The sequence below is a fragment of the Trachypithecus francoisi genome, unplaced genomic scaffold (assembly GCF_009764315.1).
Source record: "Trachypithecus francoisi isolate TF-2019V2 unplaced genomic scaffold, Tfra_2.0 Lachesis_group6, whole genome shotgun sequence".
Lineage (NCBI taxonomy): Eukaryota > Metazoa > Chordata > Mammalia > Primates > Cercopithecidae > Trachypithecus > Trachypithecus francoisi.
In genome coordinates, this window is record NW_022681471.1 from 28,819,986 (window position 1) to 28,839,677 (window position 19,692).

The 19,692-nt window shown below is 37.0% G+C and overlaps 1 protein-coding gene across 1 annotated transcript in view; it reads right to left on the reverse strand.

Moving 5' to 3' along the window:
- GABRA3 (gamma-aminobutyric acid type A receptor subunit alpha3) overlaps positions 1 to 19,692 on the reverse strand; it is a 330,737-nt gene that overhangs the window by 57,414 nt on the left and 253,631 nt on the right. The window contains 1 exon segment of the mRNA XM_033201527.1: positions 6,625 to 6,707. Coding sequence (XP_033057418.1) covers positions 6,625 to 6,707 — 83 coding nt within the window.

The window sequence follows — 19,692 nt, forward strand, 5'->3', positions numbered from 1 at the left end:
GTCTGATGTTGTTTGGTGGAACGCTCTATAGATGTTGGTTATGTCTAGTTGGTTTATAGAATTGTTCAAATCTTGTATTTCTGTGTTGATCTGCCTAGTTGTTCTATCTATGTACTGAAAGTGGAATATTGAAATCTCTAATTATTACTGTTGAATTGTCTTATTTTTCCTTCAGTTCTATCAGTGTTCTTTCATGTATTTTGGGGCTCTGTGTTTAAGTGTGTATTTCTTTATAATTGTTATATATTTTTTTTCTGATGGATTGACCTTTTCATCATGACAAAATCTTCAAGGCTTCTACAGAGGAGAGAAGAAGAAGATGGGAATAGGGCTCCCTGGTCTTACTGAGAACTGATCATTTTTCTTGAATAACACTCTTTCGAGTGTTAGGAGACTTTTGTTAAATTCCAGAGTTTGGAGAAAGTTTATTTTGACAATGTTTGAAAATTGTCTCATTGCTTTTATGGAGGAGTGGATTTTAGAAGTTCTAACTCTGTCATTCCAGAATTGCTTCCTCACTAGAGGTTTTCTAAGATTAATTTTAACTGCCCACTTAGGAACTTAAGAATTTAAATCACCCTTCTTCTTGATGTACTTTATTTGGCCTCCAGGACAACATGTTCTCTTTAGATTTTCTCATACGTCACCTGCCTTCGTCTTCACATTTATTAAATTATTCTCTTCTTTCTAGCTTCTAAATGTTATCATGTCTAAAAAGAAAGTCCTTCCTTGATTCTCTTCTTTTCTCTGTATATAGTCATTTCTGTAGTGATCTCATCTAGCTGTATGACTTTAAACATCATCTATGTGGATGACACCTAAATTAAATCTCCAATCCAGATCTCTTTAATGAACACCGAAGTTACATTCCAGATAATCAGCACCCAGGAGTATCATTTGCTTCTCTTTCCAGTAACAACCCTCACCAAGGGTAACCACTATCCTGACTAGTGCTTCACTGTGGAAACTCCTTCGTGACACTGTGTTGAGAAAGATACATATTTTTCTGAATATCAAATCCAGAGAAAAAAACTTGAGAAATGAGCAAAAATAGAAAAAGGTATTATAATGATCTTGTAAGAATTAAAGCTTAACAATAGACATAGAGACTTTACTAGTTTGAAGGAATCTATTGATGTTAACTCAAAACCAAGAGCAGGAAACACTGTCACACTGAGTTAAAGTTTTGAAATTCTCAGGTGTCAGAATAGAAGTACAAAGGATTAAAGTGGTCACAACCTGATCAGTTGATTTTGCTTATTATAAGTGTGTTAATGGCCCTCTATGCTGCTGATGGTAATTTTTGAAAATTTAATATTAGTAAGTCTATATGCATAAGTATACTATACACATAGTATTTATATGTATAGTATACTGCACACACAGTATTCTAAATGCATAAAATACTATACACCATATGCATAGTATACTATACACAAACCCTGAGAGTGTTCTTCTAATAAATAACAAGTTTAAGAAGCAAAATAAATCCTTAAACTGGCAATTTTGACGAGTGATTCTGTGTAGTGCTGTTTACTTTATTAAGAAATTCAAATGTTGTTATTCAAATACTATCAGTTTGCTATCATTTCCAGTGTCTGAGTAATCTTCCATATATTACCACTCTTTATGAATACTTCTAAAGTTACTATTAATATTTTTATTTATTAAAAGTTAGAGATCCGTATTATGAATAAAGAGCATTAAGAAGTTTGAAAGTGTTCTATGAATAATGATTTTTAACAGCACATATTAGTTTTGCCTGTTTGTGTATATAGTATAAATAGAATCAGACTATGTATATACTTACGTATTTGGCCTTTGCTCAGCATTGTGGCTGTGACCTCATCCATGTTGAGTATAATATAATTGTCATTGCTGTATAGTATTTCATTGTGTGACTATGCTACAGCTTTTTATTCCATTCTGATGGACATTAAGGGAGTTTCCAGTGGAGTTTATTACAATTAGCTCTGCTATGGACATTCTTAATATGCCTTTTGGTATACATAAACAATGATGCCTGTTTGGAACTATGCTCAGGACTAGAGATGCAAAGTTATATGATATGCACATGTACAGCACTATTAAATAGCACCAAACAATTTTCAAAAACCTTGGTACAAATTTACATTCTTATCAGTAGTGCATGAGAGTACAGATTTGCTCAACATCCTCACCAAGAAGTGGTATTTTGTGTCTTTTTTATGTTAGTCATTCTAATGGGTGTGTACTGGTAGCCTTTGGATTTTATTTTGCATTTCTCTGCTGACTAATACAATCAGTCACTGTGTGTGTGTGTCTGTCTGTGCCTGTGTGCATGTGCATGTGCATGTGCATGTGCATGCCTGCGTGTTTGTGTGTGTTTGTGAGCTTGGGAAACTGTTTTAATAAGTGCCCATTAGAGACTGGCCTTTTTTCTATCGAGGTTTCAGATACTTTTTATATAGATTTGTAGGATGTCTTATGTTTTTGAGTCCTTTGTTATGCATATGTAACGCAAATACTTTCTCCCTCTCTGTGGCTTCTACTCACTCCCTTAATGATCTTCTAATAAAGAAAATTTCTTAATTTTTAATATATTTAAATCATTCTATTTTACCTTTATGGTTAATGTTAATCTATGTCCTGTGTAAGCAACCTCTACCTTTTCCAACATCATGGAGACATTCTCTTTTGCTTTCTTCTATTAATAAAAGCTGAATTGTTTTACCTTTCACTCTTTCACATTTAGATCTGCAAACCATCTGGAATTTATTTTTGCTTATCATGTGATATAAGAGTCAAGATGAATCTCTCTCTCTCTCTCTCTCTCTCTCTCTCTCTCTCTCTCTCTCTCTGTCTCTCTCTCTCTCTCTCTCTCTCGTTCTCTCATTCTCTCTCTCTCTTCTATTCTGTTCCATGAGTATATTTGTCTACTTTGCAGCAATAATACCTTTTCTAAATTACTGTAACTTCAAAATACCTCTAGATATCTGATATAAGATTAAATTTTAATGTAAATTTCCCAGCTTTATTATTCTTTAAGATCACCTTAACTATTCTTGTTACTTTAAATATTTCCATATAAACTTTAGAATAAGAAATGTTTTCATTCTATTTGTGCTGCTTCATGTTTATATGATTTCTTGAGTATTTGGGCTGATAATTTTCATCAGTTTTAAAGTGTTTGGCCTTTACTTAATTATTGCTTTTGCTCCTTTATCTGCCTGTTTATCCTCTGCAAATTACACATTGCAATTTCTTTTATTAACTTTTATTTTAAGTTCAGGGGTACATATGCAGGATGTGCAGGTTTGTTACATAGGTAAACCTGTGTCATGGGGGTTTGCTGTACAGATTATTTCGTCACCCAGGTAATTAACACTAGTACCCATTAGTTATTTTTCCTGATCCTCTCTCTCCTCCCACCCCCCAAAAAGCTCCAGTGTGTGTTGTTCCCCTCTGTGTGTCCATGTGTTCTCATCATTTAGCTCCTACTTATAAGTGAGAACTTGCGGTATTTGGTTTTCTGTTCCTGTGTTAGCTTGCTAAGGATAATGGCCTCCAGCTCCAGGCATGTCCCTGCAAAGGACAAGATCTCATTCTTTTTTGGTGGCTGCAGAGTATTCCATGGTGTATATGTACTATATTTTCTTTATCCAGTCTATTATTGATGGGCATTTAGGTTGATTCTATGCCTTTGCTGTTGTCAGTAGTGCTGTGATGAACATACATGTGCATGCGTCTTTATAATAGGATGATTTATATTCCCTTACTGTGACCCACATGCTTTTTACTTCTTTCTGTCTTTATCCTTCTATCCTTCAGTTCTGCTTTTTTTCTATTTACCAGTTTTTCAGTCATCTGATGCTGCCTTCTGCTTGTCAAATCTATCCATTGAATTCTGAATTTTAGATATTGTACTTCTCTGTAATTCTAATTTATTCTTCTTTATAGGTTCCAATTTTCTGTTAAAATTATAGGTATTTGATCTGCTTTAGTAATCATTTCCCTTTTTTCTTGAATGTATTAGCCATAGCTTTCTAAAGTCCTTGACTACAAACTCTGACATCTAAATCACCTGTAGGTCTGTTTATATATTTTGGTTTTTGGCTTTGGTTTTAAAACTTGGTTTTAGGTCTCATGGTCCTGCCTATTCATATGACTATTGATTTTTCATTGAATTCCATACATTGTGTATAAAACTGTAGTATTTTCAAAGAGAAGTCTCTTTTCCACCATAGAGGCTTCATTATTTACTTTGCTATACAGATAGTATGGGAGAATTATTACCTTAATCTCATAACGGACTTGTGCTGGGTTATAGTTTTTACTAAATCTAGTCTGTCTTTGCTATTGCCTTGTTCCTAGGATATAGCTCTCTAGGATTTTAAACTAGTAGTCTAGCATGTCTTCTTTTTTTAGTATTGGATGACTGCAGAAAAGGAAGCTCTCCTTTTCAACGTTTTTCATATTAGCTTTTGTCCTCATGCTCCGTGCAAATTCAAAATTCACCAATTATATTGAGAGGGAGATCAGCCATTAATTTGACATGTTTCAGATATTTCCTTTGTGTCACCCTAGCCCTGTGTGATCATCAGATCATTGCTGTTTCTTCTCATCCACCAGTATGAGCCCTATGCCCGGTAAGCTGCTATCCAAGGCCAGAATTGGCAAATGCTCCCAGAGATGAAAAAGCTGTAGGTTGCAACTTCATCTATGAGAGGCTCTCCCCTATCTCCAGAATTTTAGACGCTTCAATCTTCACTGAGCTTTACTGTTTATATGGTTCTAGGTTTTATAGTTGTTAATGAAGGGAACACTGTTCACCAATAAACAACTCTGTCCTTCCCAGAAATATTGTAGTCACCTCCTACCTGGGCTCCACATGGTTTGATCCCTCTTCTATTTACATCATTTAAAAATTTCCAGGAGGCCGAGACGGGCGGATCACGAGGTCAGGAGATCGAGACCATCCTGGCTAACACGATGAAACCCCGTCTCCACTAAAAAATACAAAAAACTAGCCGGGCGAGGTGGCAGGCGCCTGTAGTCCCAGCTACTGGGGAGGCTGAGGCGGGAGAATGGCGTCAACCCGGGAGGTGGAGCTTGCAGTGAGCTGAGATCCGGCCACTGCACTCCAGCCTGGGCGACAGAGCAAGACTCCATCTCAAAAAAAGAAAAAAAAAATTTACTGATAATTCTTTTAAGACATAAGTCAGATAATGCCATTCTTTTGTCTAAAATATTCTAATTGTTCTTCATTTTTCCTTAGAATATAATTCAAAGCCCTTTAATGGCCTATAAGACTTCAGATTACCTGCCCCCCACTTTGGTCTCATCCTCTTCTCCTGCTCTCCCCTTCCTGACTTTGGCCAGCCACACTGGCTGAACAAGTCATCCACTTTTCTGACATAAGGTATTTTTCCTGGTTGTTCCTTCCACTCAGAGCACTATATATACATATACACACACACACACATATATACACATATATATGTACATATATACATATATACACATATATACATATATACATATGCATTGATAAGCTCTCTATTTTCTTAATATTTCTGCTTGAATGTTACTTTTAAAAAATTAGGGTGACACTAATCACCGTATTTTCAATTTCAGTGGTAACACAAATCCTCCACCTAGGAATGGATGTTTCCCCTAATTCTGCAGTACTTTTATGTTTTCCCATGTTGCTTCTCACATTAAAACAGGCTTTATGCTTTACCCTTTAATCCATTATTTTATCTTTCACTATCACTCTTCTCTATATAATATAAGCTCCACAAGGGCAAGGGTTTTGTTTTATTCATAGATGCACTCCAAGCTCCTAGAATAGAACCTAGCACACAGAAGACAGTCTATAAAGATTTGAAAAACTAATGATTGAGCAAACATGTTGAACTTAATTATTTGGGTCTTTTCAAATGCACTTTCTGTTTCAAAACACAGCTAAATTTAATTTTGACGTGATCAACACAGATTTTGATATATTACTCTGATGACTCTGTATATGAAACTCACTCTGAAATTTTTAGGTTCAAAACTCACTCAAATTCTATGCAATGTTGATTTTTCTAATTCATTTGAAAATGGACAATATATTTACTACTTTCTCTGTAAAATTTACAGCTACTGGAAAAGGTAATACTTTCAAAAGTGAGCAAACCTTCAGAGTCTCTTCCTGCCTATCATATACTGTTAAGAACTGGATAGAAGTATATGAAGATGCAGGTAGAATATGCACTTCAAAAAATATAACCACATTCTGTTTGACATATCTTGTCCTTAGGTAGCTGTGACTATATTTTATATCACTTCTGTCTTGCTCTGTCCTTTGAGCAATTTAGGAAACAGACATTAATGTTTCAATCTAATGGCAGAGAAATTAGTCTGAAATGGCAAAATAAAGTTTGCTTCTTAGAAAGAAAACTCTTGTTAAAGGCTTAGTCTCCTCCTCCTGATTACTTAGTACTACTCAACCCCACTCTCTGACCCACCCCAATATCAGCCCGGATTAAAAGCCTCAGCTTTAGGAACTTGTAGTGGACAGAATAGAGTATGTTACGTTTCTTTTGGAAGATCAGGTAAAAAAAACAAAAGAGAGAAAGAGAGAAAGAAAATACATACAGCTTCCAAACTTCAGTGGGCAGGCATGCACATCCATGGGAAAATCTTCCAAATGCATGGGACACTCGGCATGAATTGTTAACCTAAAAGAAAGGCAAACAGAAAATGAAATTAAGCTAAAATAAATGTTATTAAACACAGGGTTGTATTCTCACTCAGCAGCAATGGAGTGTTCCTAAGAATAACGAGATTTTTGTTTGTTTAGGTTCACTGAGATTCAAAAGTCTTTATGAACACAAAAGATGGATAAAATGAACTAGATAGCCTCTCAAAGAGGCATTAAGTATTCATATTTTTGGATCATATCTGAATCCCATCCTGTCACCTTTGAAAAACAGATATATCTTTTCTACCCTAACTGTATTTCCTTAGACACCCCCCAAGAAGCCTGGAAACACCAGGTTCTGACTCATTCACTCCTGATCGCAGTTTAATTATTTCTGAAATATTTTTTCTCAGCAGGCTATTCTGTGAGTTAACCAATTTAAAGATTGCACTGAAGAGAAGAGGTATGTAGAAAGAATATCTTTACCCTGATCATTAACAGACAGACAAAAAAAGATAATTCTACTGCTCACAGGAACACAAACACACACATACACCACACACACACACACATACGAAAACTGACCACTCCAGGAAAAAATACAAAGGTGATGGAAGACATCAGAAACCTCAGAGGTCAAGTCTAAAGAGCTCATACTCTGTCAACAGAGGCAACATTTGGAAAAGATGCTGGATGGATTGCTCGGTGGAAATCTGAATGGTATATGACATGTTTACATACTCACTCCCCTGCAATAGTCTCCCTGAATAGTCTATTTCAAGGTTTCCCCTTCTGATTTTTAATTTTTTTTGAAGACTTAACTTTCCTTGGGCTAGATAGTAGCCTCCTATGTAGAAATGGGGCTCACGCATCAAAACTTTAGAGTTGCTTGGAAGCTAGCTCTCATGAGCTAATTCTAACTAGCCTTTATACTTACTGGTTATATTGGACTCAACCCCCGCCATCCTTTTGGAGTTCTAATAAGTTGAGAAACTGGTTATCAATTATAATGTCACCCATTCCCCCAGTGGCTTCTTCCCTTAGATAGGTACTCCTGCTGATAACTTTTCAGGGCCCAAGTACTCCTTAGGACCAGAAATCTTGCCTAATAAAACATCAATATATGAGACTGAAAAGAATATGCCTCACTTCTATGCAATAACCAAAGAAGCCTGTGGGCAAGTGTTTTGTTGAGGCAACAAGTAAAGAAGTGCCTGAAAGGGATCCCATGTGTGGGGTCTCCATTTCTCACTCTTCACATCACAGTACTACTGTAACAGTGTTAGGAAGCAAGATCTTAACAAGATATCCACAGGCTATTGCTGCTTAATACGATTTTTCTTTGGTTAATGAGAGTGAGATACCAGGAGATATTTCTTGTCAAATTACAGACATCCATGTGTCTATGAAGGCACAGAACGTTCAATGTATAATTGTTATCATTATGATGATCATTGATAATAACCTATGAGATGCTCACAGCATGTTACAACTTCTAAAGAACATTCCCATCAGTAATTCCACTCAGGCCTACCATAACATTTGTGATGTAGGGACCCTGGTTACCTGGAACTAAGGATTCTATTTACCTCATTTGCTCCCCATAGTGACCCTGTGAGGGACATATTGCAGACATTATTATCATCTTTATTTCATAAATAAGAATTCATGGTGTTAAAGTGAGTTTCTCAAGTCACACAACCTGGTGAGCTTCAGTGCAATCTGGTGTTCTTTCTACACTAACAATTTTCCATTCATCTGAGGGTAACGGTCTCCTCAGGTCCTCAGTAATCTTTAAGTCATATGAGAGATGCTCTAGTTATCTTTGTTATCTTTGAGCAAGTATGTTCTATGTATAAGGTAGTCATGGGAAGATACTAAGAAAAGAAGGAAGAACCAGAGGCACGAGCCACAATTGTTGCCCTCATAGTGACCACTGCTATAGGAAGAGAAAGCTAACCCTCACATATGCAGTTAACCATTGACACAGGGCAGGAGTTGAGTACATTAGCCTGAATGCAGTCAGAATGATTTCTATTGCAGAGAAAACTTGAAGGGATATTGAACATCCTAGCTATGGGAAGGGAGATAAGGAGGGCAAGAAGGTCAGACAGCGTTGACATGTTTAAGAATCAATGAAAAGAGCACAACATAGTTTGGTTTGTGAAGTACCTTGCACCTACAAACATTTGCTTTTTCTCTCTCCTCTGTGCTTAGGTGGGTTGAGGAAGAAGTGGATGGGAATAAAGATAGAAAAGTTTTAAATCAGTTTTGCCCCTAATCAGAAATCACTGCCTTTGCATCCTGCTTTGATAGTCTATTTGTTGTGGTCTTATTCTCCATGTCCCCAGAACTGCTGGCTAGACATAAAGTAATTCCCCTTGGCATTACTCATAAGAGGCAGTATCTTGGAAATAATAATATAAGTGGAGAAAAGAACACAATTTTCTTTATTAAACTCTCATGGAATCTTTTCAGTATCCAACACAAGGAGCATGTTTTTCAGTGAAATACATTTCTCTTGGGTCTGGTTCTTTGAGTCATGAAACTCCTTTTGTGCCTTAAGAATAAAGTCAGACTGGTGGAGTATTGCAGGCTACTTCAGAATTCAGCTTTTGTCCAAGACACATCGGAAATTTTGTAAATATCCAAGGCAACTTTAGTTCCCTCACTTTTAAAAAGGAATATAGACAATATCCTCTTCCCCTACATAACCCATGTATCCATTCAACATTATCCATTTAACAGTATCAGGGATTTATAGGGTGGTGGGAGGCACAAATTAGAAAAAAAGAAATCAAAGGTTTTATCTACTCCAGAGGATTATCACTATCATCATTGTTATCTTTACTATATATAGAAAATAATTTCAAAGAGAAAGCTGGGGCAGAATCAGAGCCTTTAAGTGACATGGTTGCCTCTGACTTCAGATCAGCAAAATAAACAAGCCCTATAAAAATTTCATGTCCTCTAATGGGCTGCAGCTGTGCGCTGTCCGCAGAGGTAGAGTCTACAGAGACAGGCAGGCTTCCTTGAGCTGCTGGCTCGGGGGCGTGCAGACGCGAACGACTCTGTCTGACAGCTTTGGGGAGAGCCGTGGATCTCCACGCGGAGGTTGAGATCCGAGAACGGACAGACTGCCTGCTCAGGTGGGTCCCTGACCCCTGAGTAGCCTAGCTGGGAGACATCCCCCACTAGGGGCAGTCTGACACCCCACACCTCACAGGGTGGCGTCACCCCTGAGAGGAAACTTCCAAAGAAAGAATCAGACAGGTACACTCGCTGTTCAGCAATATTCTATCTTCGGCAACCTCTGCTGCTGATACCCAGGCAAACAGGGTCTGGAGTGGACCTCAAGCAATCTCCAACAGACCAACAGACAGTCCTTCTGACTGTCAGACGGAAAACTATCAAACAGGAAGGACACCTATACCAAAACCCATCCGTACGTCACCATCAACAAAGTCCAGAGACAGATAAAACCACAAAGATGGGGAAGAAGCAGGGCAGAAAGCTGGAAATTCAAAAAATAAGAGCGCATCTCCCCCTGCAAAGGAGCGCAGCCCATCGCCAGCAACGGATCAAAGCTGGTCAGAGAATGACTTTGACGAGATGAGAGAAGAAGGCTTCAGTCCATCAAACCTCTCAGAGCTAAAGGAGGAATTACGTACCCAGCGCAAAGAAACTAAAAATCTTGAAAAAAAGTGGAGGAAGAATTGACAGCTAGATTAATTAATGCAGAGAAGATCATAAACGAAATGACAGAGATGAAAACCATGACACGAGAAATACGTGACGATGCACAAGCTTCAGTAACCGACTCGATCAACTGGAAGAAAGAGTATCAGCGATTGAGGATCAAATGAATGAAATGAAGCGAGAAGAGAAACCAAAAGAAAAAAGAAGAAAAAGAAATGAACAAAGCCTGCAAGAAGTATGGGATTATGTAAAAAGACCAAATCTACGTCTGATGGGGTGCCTGAAAGTGAGGGGGAAAATGGAACCAAGTTGGAAAACACTCTTCAGGATATCATCCAGGAGAACTTCCCCAACCTAGTAGGGCAGGCCAACATTCAAATTCAGGAAATACAGAGAACGCCACAAAGATACTCCTCCAGAAGAGCAACTCCAAGACACATAATTGCCATTCACCAAAGTTGAAATGAAGGAAAAAATCTTAAGGGCAGCCAGAGAGAAAGGTCGGGTTACCCACAAAGGGAAGCCCATCAGAATAACAGCAGACCTTCGGCAGAAACTCTACAAGCCAGAAGAGTGGGGGCCAATATTCAACGTTCTTAAAGAAAAGAATTTTCAACCCAGAATTTCATATCCAGCCAAACTAAGCTTCATCAGTGAGGAGAAATAAAATCCTTTACAGATAAGCAAATGCTTAGAGATTTTGTCACCACCAGGCCTGCCTTACAAGAGACCCTGAAGGAAGCCCTAAACATGGAAAGGAACAAGCGGTACCAGCCATTGCAAAAACATGCCAAAATGTAAAGACCATCGAGGCTAGGAAGAAACTGCATCAACTAACGAGCAAAAAACCAGTTAATATCATAATGACAGGATCAAGTTCACACATAACAATATTAACCTTAAATGTCAATGGACTAAATGCTCCAATTAAAAGACACAGACTGGCAAACTGGATCAAGAGTCAAGACCCATCAGTCTGCTGTATTCAGGAGACCCATCTCACATGCAGAGACATACATAGGCTCAAAATAAAGGGATGGAGGAAGATCTACCAAGCAAATGGAGAACAAAAAAAAGCAGGGGTTGCAATCCTAGTCTCTGATAAAACAGACTTTAAACCATCAAAGATCAAAAGAGACAAAGAAGGCATTACATCATGGTAAAGGGATCAATTCAACAGGAAGAGCTAACTCTCCTAAATATATATGCACCCAATACAGGAGCACCCAGATTCATAAAGCAAGTCCTTAGAGACCTACAAAGAGACTTAGACTCCCATACAATAATAATGGGAGACTTCAACACTCCACTGTCAACATTAGACAGATCAACGAGACAGAAAGTTAACAAGGATATCCAGGAATTGAACTCATCTCTGCACCAAGCGGACCTAATAGACATCTATAGAACTCTCCACCCCAAATCAACAGAATATACATTCTTCTCAGCACCACATCGCACTTATTCCAAAATTGACCACATAATTGGAAGTAAAGCACTCCTCAGCAAATGTACAAGAACAGAAATTATAACAAACTGTCTCTCAGACCACAGTGCAATCAAACTAGAACTCAGGACTAAGAAACTCATCCAAAACGCTCAACTACATGGAAACTGAACAACCTGCTCCTGAATGACTACTGGGTACATAACGAAATGAAAGCAGAAATAAAGATGTTCTTTGAAACCAATGAGAACAAAGATACAACATACCAGAATCTCTGGGGACAATTTAAAGCAGTGTGTAGAGGGAAATTTATAGCACTAAATGCCCACAAGAGAAAGCAGGAGAGATCTAAAATTGACACTCTAACATCACAATTAAAAGAACTAGAGAGGCAAGAGCAAACACATTCAAAAGCTAGCAGAAGGCAAGAAAACTAAGATCAGAGCAGAACTGAAGGAGATAGAGACACAAAAAACCCTCCAAAAAATCAATGAATCCAGGAGTTGGTTTTTTGAAAAGATCAACAAAATTGACAGACCGCTAGCTAGACTAATAAAGAAGAAAAGAGAGAGGAATCAAATAGACGCAATAAAAAATGATAAAGGGGATATCACCACCGACCCCACAGAAATACAACTACCATCAGAGAATACTATAAACACCTCTACGCAAATCAACTAGAAAATCTAGAAGAAATGGATAATTCCTGGACACTTACACTCTCCCAAGACTAAACCAGGAAGAAGTTGAATCCCTGAATAGACCAATAGCAGGCTATGAAATTGAGGCAACAATTAATAGCCTACCCACCAAAAAAAGTCCAGGACCAGATGGATTCACAGCTGAATTCTACCAGAGGTACAAGGTGGAGCTGGTACCATTCCTTCTGAAACTATTTCAATCAATAGAAAAAGAGGGAATCCTCCCTAACTCTTTTTATGAGGCCAACATCATCCTGATACCAAAGCCTGGCAGAGACACAACAAAAAGAGAGAATTTTAGACCAATATCCCTGATGAACATCGATGCAAAAATCCTCAATAAAATACTGGCAAACCGGATTCAGCAGCACATCAAAAAGCTTATCCACCATGATCAAGTGGGCTTCATCCCTGGGATGCAAGGCTGGTTCAACATTCGCAAATCAATAAACGTAATCCAGCATAAACAGAACCAAAGACAAGAACCACATGATTATCTCAATAGATGCAGAAAAGGCTTTTGACAAAATTCAACAGCCCTTATGCTAAAAACGCTCAATAAATTGGTATTGATGGAACGTACCTCAAAATATAAGAGCTATTTATGACAAACCCACAGCTAATATCATACTGAATGGGCAAAAACTGGAAAAATTCCCTTTGAAAACTGGCACAAGACAGGGATGCCTCTCTCTCACCACTCCTATTCAACATAGTGTTGGAAGTTCTGGCTAGGGCAATCAGGCAAGAGAAAGAAATCAAGGGTATCCAGTTAGGAAAAGAAGAAGTCAAATTGTCCCTGTTTGCAGATGACATGATTGTATATTTAGAAAACCCCATTGTCTCAGCCCAAAATCTGCTTAAGCTGATAAGCAACTTCAGCAAAGTCTCAGGATACAAAATTAATGTGCAAAAATCACAAGCATCTTATACACCAGTAACAGACAAGCAGAGAGCCAAATCAGGAATCAACTTCCATTCACAATTGCTTCAAAGAGAATCAAATACCTAGGAATCCAGCTTACAGGGATGTAAAGGACCTCTTCAAGGAGAACTACAAACCACTGCTCGGTGAAATCAAAGAGGACACAAACAAATGGAAGAACATACCATGCTCATGGATAGGAAGAATCAATATCATGAAAATGGCCATACTGCCCAAGGTGATTTATAGATTCAATGCCATCCCCATCAAGCTACCAATGACTTTCTTCACAGAATTGGAAAAAAAACGGCTTTAAAGTTCATATGGAACCAAAAAAGAGCCCGCATTGCCAAGACAATCCTAAGTCAAAAGGACAAAGCTGGAGGCGTCACGCTACCTGACTTCAAATATACTACAAGGCTACAGTAACCAAAACAGCATGGTACTGGTACCACAACAGAGAATAGACCAATGGAACAGAACAGAGTCCTCAGAAATAATACCACACATCTACAGCCATCTGATCTTTGACAAACCTGAGAGAAACAGAATGGGGAAAGGATTCCCTATTTAATAAATGGTGCTGGGAAAATTGGCTAGCCATAAGTAGAAAGCTGAAACTGGATCCTTTCCTTACCCCTTATACGAAAATTAATTCAAGATGGATTAGAGACTTAAATGTTAGACCTAATACCATAAAAACCCTAGAAGAAAATCTAGGTAGTACCATTCAGGACATAGGCATGGGCAAGGACTTCATGTCTAAAACACCAAAAGCAACGGCAGCAAAAGCAAAAATTGACACATGGGATCTAATTAAACTAAAGAGCTTGCACAGCCAAAGAAACTACCATCAGAGTGAACAGGCAACCTACAGAATGGGAAAAAATTTTTGCAACCTACTCATCTGACAAAGGGCTAATATCCAGAATCTACAAGAACTCAAACAAATATACAAGAAAAAAAACAAACAACCCCATCAAAAAGTGGGGAAAGGATATGAACAGACATTTCTCAAAAGAAGACATCCATACAGCCAACAGACACATGAAAAAATGCTCATCATCACTGCCATCAGAGAAATGCAAATCAAAACCACAATGAGATACCATCTCACACCAGTTAGAATGGCAATCATTAAGAAGTCAGGAAACAACAGGTGTTGGAGAGGATGTGGAGAAATAGGAACACTTTTACACTGTTGGTGGGATTGTAAACTAGTTCAACCATTATGGAAAACAGTATGGCGATTCCTCAAGGATCTAGAACTAGATGTACCATATGACCCAGCCATCCCACTACTGGGTATATACCCAAAGGATTATAAATTACTCTACTACAAAGACACATGCACACGTTTGTTTATTGCGGCACTATTCACATAGCAAAGACTTGGAATCAAACCCAATGTCCATCTGTGACAGACTGGATTAAGAAAATGTGGCACATATACACCATGGAATACTATGCAGCCATCAAAAAGGATGAGTTTGCGTCCTTTGTAGGGACATGGATGCAGCTGGAAACCATCATTCTTAGCAAACTATCACAAGAAGAGAAAACCAAACACCGCATGTTCTCACTCATAGGTGGGAACTGAACAATGAGATCACTTGGACTCGGGAAGGGGAACATCACACACTGGGGCCTATCATGGGGAGGGGGGAGGAGGGAGGGATTGCATTGGGGAGTATACATGATAAACGTCATGCACATGTACCCTAGAACTTAAGTATAATAATAAAAAAAAAAAATAAAAAATAAAATAAAAAATAAAAAATAAAAATAAAAATAAATAAAAAAAAAAATTTCAGTAGCCACATCAAAAAGGAAAAAAGCAACAGACGGAATTAGCATATTTATGAAACACAATATAATAAAAATAAAATTATATCAACTTATAAAAAAAAAAAAATTCATGTCCTCTCTCCTTTTCCAATCTTTCTCCCTTTCATGGATTCGTTTGTGAAGCTCTACTAAATCTGGTTGTATTTTTGCTAGCAGTTTCAGTGAGCTTTCCAAAAAGGTCAGAATCCCCTGAAAATGTGGGATTCAGATCACAGAACTATAGTCGCAATACAGGGGTTGGCCTGCTTTGCTTTTTATGCGAAGATCAGATACAAAGTAAGAGGCAATCCAGGAAGCCCCTTCTTTCAGAGACGAGGATACAAATGAAAATCTGACCACATTTTTAGCCCTTCACCTGCACCCTTCTCCCCCACATACATACTTCAGTTGTTACCCTCATTTTACCATGCTTTGCCAATCCTGACTCTCTTGTCACCTCCCCGCCTCCACCTTTGCTGCAAAACAGTTGCTTTTTATCCCATCACACTAAGTTAAAGTTATATTGTTGCAACAGCCTCCTAGGTTGTCTCTGCTTTTCCCCTTCCCTCTTAGAGTATATTCTATATAACAGCCTTCCAGTGTTTGCCGACCTATTACAGAGTAAAAACCAAAGTCCTTATCAAAGCTTACAGTGTCTGATATAATCTTGTCTTCCACCCTCCCTTCACTCTGCTTCAGCTCTGTCAACATGCCTCTCTTACATGATGGCCTTTCCACTTACTATGCTCTCTGCTTAGGATGTTCTTCTTTTGAATACCTGGATATTAATTTCTGCATTTCTTCAAGTTTTGCTTAATTAGCATATTCTAAATGGGGCTTACTCTGATCTCCACTGAGTTTACTACCTTCCCTATAGGTAGTAAATCTTATCATGCTTTCTTTTTTCATAGCCCCTAAAATACAATGCACCTTCTAATTTATGTTTTCTATTTATCATCTATTTTCTTTCCTTCCTTTCTATAAGGGTATGATTTTAATCTTGTTTTTTCTTTAATGTGTGCTAACATCCTAGTTAAGTATCTAGCACCTTGTCGGTATTCAATGAATATCAACTCAATGAATGATTTACTGAATGACTTTTCTTTCCTGAAGTCACACATTTCTCTTGGAGTCTGCAGAGAGGAGGTGTAGCTGGGCAAGATAAGGTTTAAGTATTGCTAGGGTTCTAGGCAAAATCATGTCTTAATATGATTCATTAATAGCATCATATCTCAATTTATTCACTTCAATGGGCATATAGTTTACTTCCTAGAATTTCGGAGCTACAAGAGCCTTATAGAAAGCATCTAGTTTTATCCCCTTATATATTTATGTATGAGAAAGCAGAAGGAACATGTCTTGCCCCAAATCACTCAACATAGTCTGGGAGCTGACTAAAGTTTCCTGATTCACTGGTGTAGTCAACAAAAGATCCCCAGTGGATGCCCAAACCACAGATAGTATTGAACTCTCTATATACTATATTTTTGCTTATATATACATACATATGATAAAGTTTAATTTATTTATAAGTTAGGCACAATACTCTTGCACTTTGGGACCATTAATTAGTAAAATAAGGGTTCCTTGAACATAACCAGTATGACAATGACACAGTCGATTTGATAACTGAGGCAGCTACTAAGTGACTAATGAGCAGGTAGCATCTACTGAACAAAGGAGGATTCACATCTCAGGATGGGACAGAGCAGGATAGCCGAGATTTCATTACACTACTCAGAATGGCATGCAACTTAAAACTTATGAATTGTTTAATACTAGAATTTTCCATTTAATATTTTCAGATGGTGGATGATAGTGGGTAACCAAAATCATAGAAAATTAAATCACAGATAAGGGGATAAAATACCAAAATTGTTGTCCACTTAGAATTTACATCTCAGTAGAGTAAGACAGAAAATAAACAAGATAAGTAAGCAAATTATATAGTTTATTGAAATGTGATATACCCCAGGAATAAAAATTAAAAGATATGGGTAACAAGTATTTGGAAGGGGTTTCAATTTTTAATAGGGTGTTTAGCAGGTGCCTCACTGAGTAGGTGACATTTGAGCAACAATCTGAAGCAGATGAGAGAATGAGCCTTGTAGAAACCTGGGGAAAGAGCATTCAAGTTAGAAGGGGTAGCAGTGCAAAGGCCCTGAGGTAGAAGTGTGCCCAGTGTGCTCAAGAAATAGCAACTAGCCTACTGTGGCTGTGTTGTAGAGATCAAGGGGAAGAGTAATAGAAATGAGTTCAAAGAATAAATTATGGGGCATGAACTAGATAGTATAAGAGCTCCTGGATATTTTTGCTTTCACTATGAGTGTAATATAGAGGCACTGTGGGATTTTAAGCAGAGGGTAACTTGATCAAACTAACATTTTAAAATTATGGCAATTTTATAGAGAAAAAATTGAAGGAGGTCAAAAACGAAACCAGGAAGATGAAGTCTAAAACCACTTTATGATTAAAATCTCTCAAAAATCTAGGAATAGATGACAACTTCCTCAATTGATAAATGGCACTTACTAAAAACCCTCATCTAGTATCATAGTTAATAGTGAAAGACTAAGATACTTCCCCTAAGATCAAGCAAGGATATTTTTTCTTCCTTATTCAACTTCTTATTCAAGAATTTAGCCAAAGAAGAAAAGAAATGGGGAATGACTGCTAATGGTATGGAGTTTTTTTTTTTTTGATGTGACTAAAATGTTCTGAAATTAGATCTTGACGGTTGCACAACTGTGAATATATTAAAAATCATTTAATTGTACACTTCAAGAGGATAAATTGGCATGTGAATCATATTTCAATAAAGCTGTCTAAATAATTAGGCAAGCAAAAGAATATAAGAGAATGATTGGAAAGCAAAAATCAAAAGTGTCTATTTGAAGGTGACATGTTCAGACATTCCGTGTTCACAGATTTAGAAGTCCTAATAGCATTAAGGCAGCAATTCTCTCCAAATTGCTCTATATATTCAACACATGCCCTTTGAAAATCCCAGATTTTCTTTTTGTGAAAATGGCAAGTTGATTCTAAAATTTATATGAGAATACAAAGGATCTAGAATAGCCAAAGCATCTTTCAAAAAAAAAAAATCATGAGTACTTACACTTTCCAATTTTAAAGCTACAGTAATCAATATGGTACAGTTTGGCCTAAGTATTGTAATATAGACTAATGGAAAAAATAGAAAATCCAGAAATAAACTTTGACATTAGAGTCAATTGACTTTGACCAAGATGCCAAGCAATTCAGTTGAGAAAAAAATAGCTTTTTCAGTAAATGTTTCTAGGAGAATTTAATATACAAGTGCAAGATATGAACTTAGACTGTTACCTCACACCATAAGCAAAATCAACTAACAATGGATCATAAACCGAAATTTAAGAGCTAAAATTTCTAAAGGAGAACATAGGAGGAAATCTTTGTTACCTTGAGTTACACAAAGATTTCTTAGGTATGACACCAAAATCATGATGCATACAAGAAAAAATATAATAAATTGGACTTCATAAAAATTCAAAACTTTTGCTTGTCAAAAGATACTTTTAAGAAAATGAAAAGACAAGGCACAAAGAAAGTGAATATATTTGTGAAACATACATCTGATAAAGAACTTGCATTAAAAATACATAAATAACCCTTACAATTCAATAATGAGAAGAAAAACAACCTAATGTGAAAATGAGAAGTATATATATGCAAATAATATATTCTGTTGGCTAATAAGCACATGGAAATATGTTCAACATTATTAGTGATTAAAGAAATGCAAATTAAAACTACAATGAGATACTACGACATGCACACTAAAATGGCTAAAAATAAAAAAGATCAACAATTTCAAATGTTGACAAGGATTTGGAAAAAAAACACAAGATCATAAATTATGGTGGAAATCACACTTTGGACAATATTTTGGCAGTTTCTTGAAAAGTTTAACATAAGCTTACCATAAGACCCTGTGGTTTTACTCTAATTCTTACTTTAATTACTCTAATTATTCACTAACAAAGATAAATGAAAACATGTGTCCAAAGAAAGACCTATTTATAGCAGCTTTACTCACAATAGGTAAAAGGTGGAAACAACCCCAATGTCCATTATTGTGAATGGATGAACAAGATGTGGTATATATCTATACAATGGAATATTAATCATTAATAAAAAAGGAATACACACAATGGCATGGATGAATCTCAAATGTGTTATGCTAAGTGAAAATGGCCAGACACAAAATGTCACACATTGTATGATTCCATTCACATGACATGTCCAAGAAAGACAAATGTATAGAGACAGAAAGTAGATTAGTGGTCGACTGGTGTTGGGGTGAGAACGGAGTGTTACTACAAATTTGTAGAGAGATTTTTGGAAGGGATAATATGTTCTAAACTTGAATTTTGACTATAGT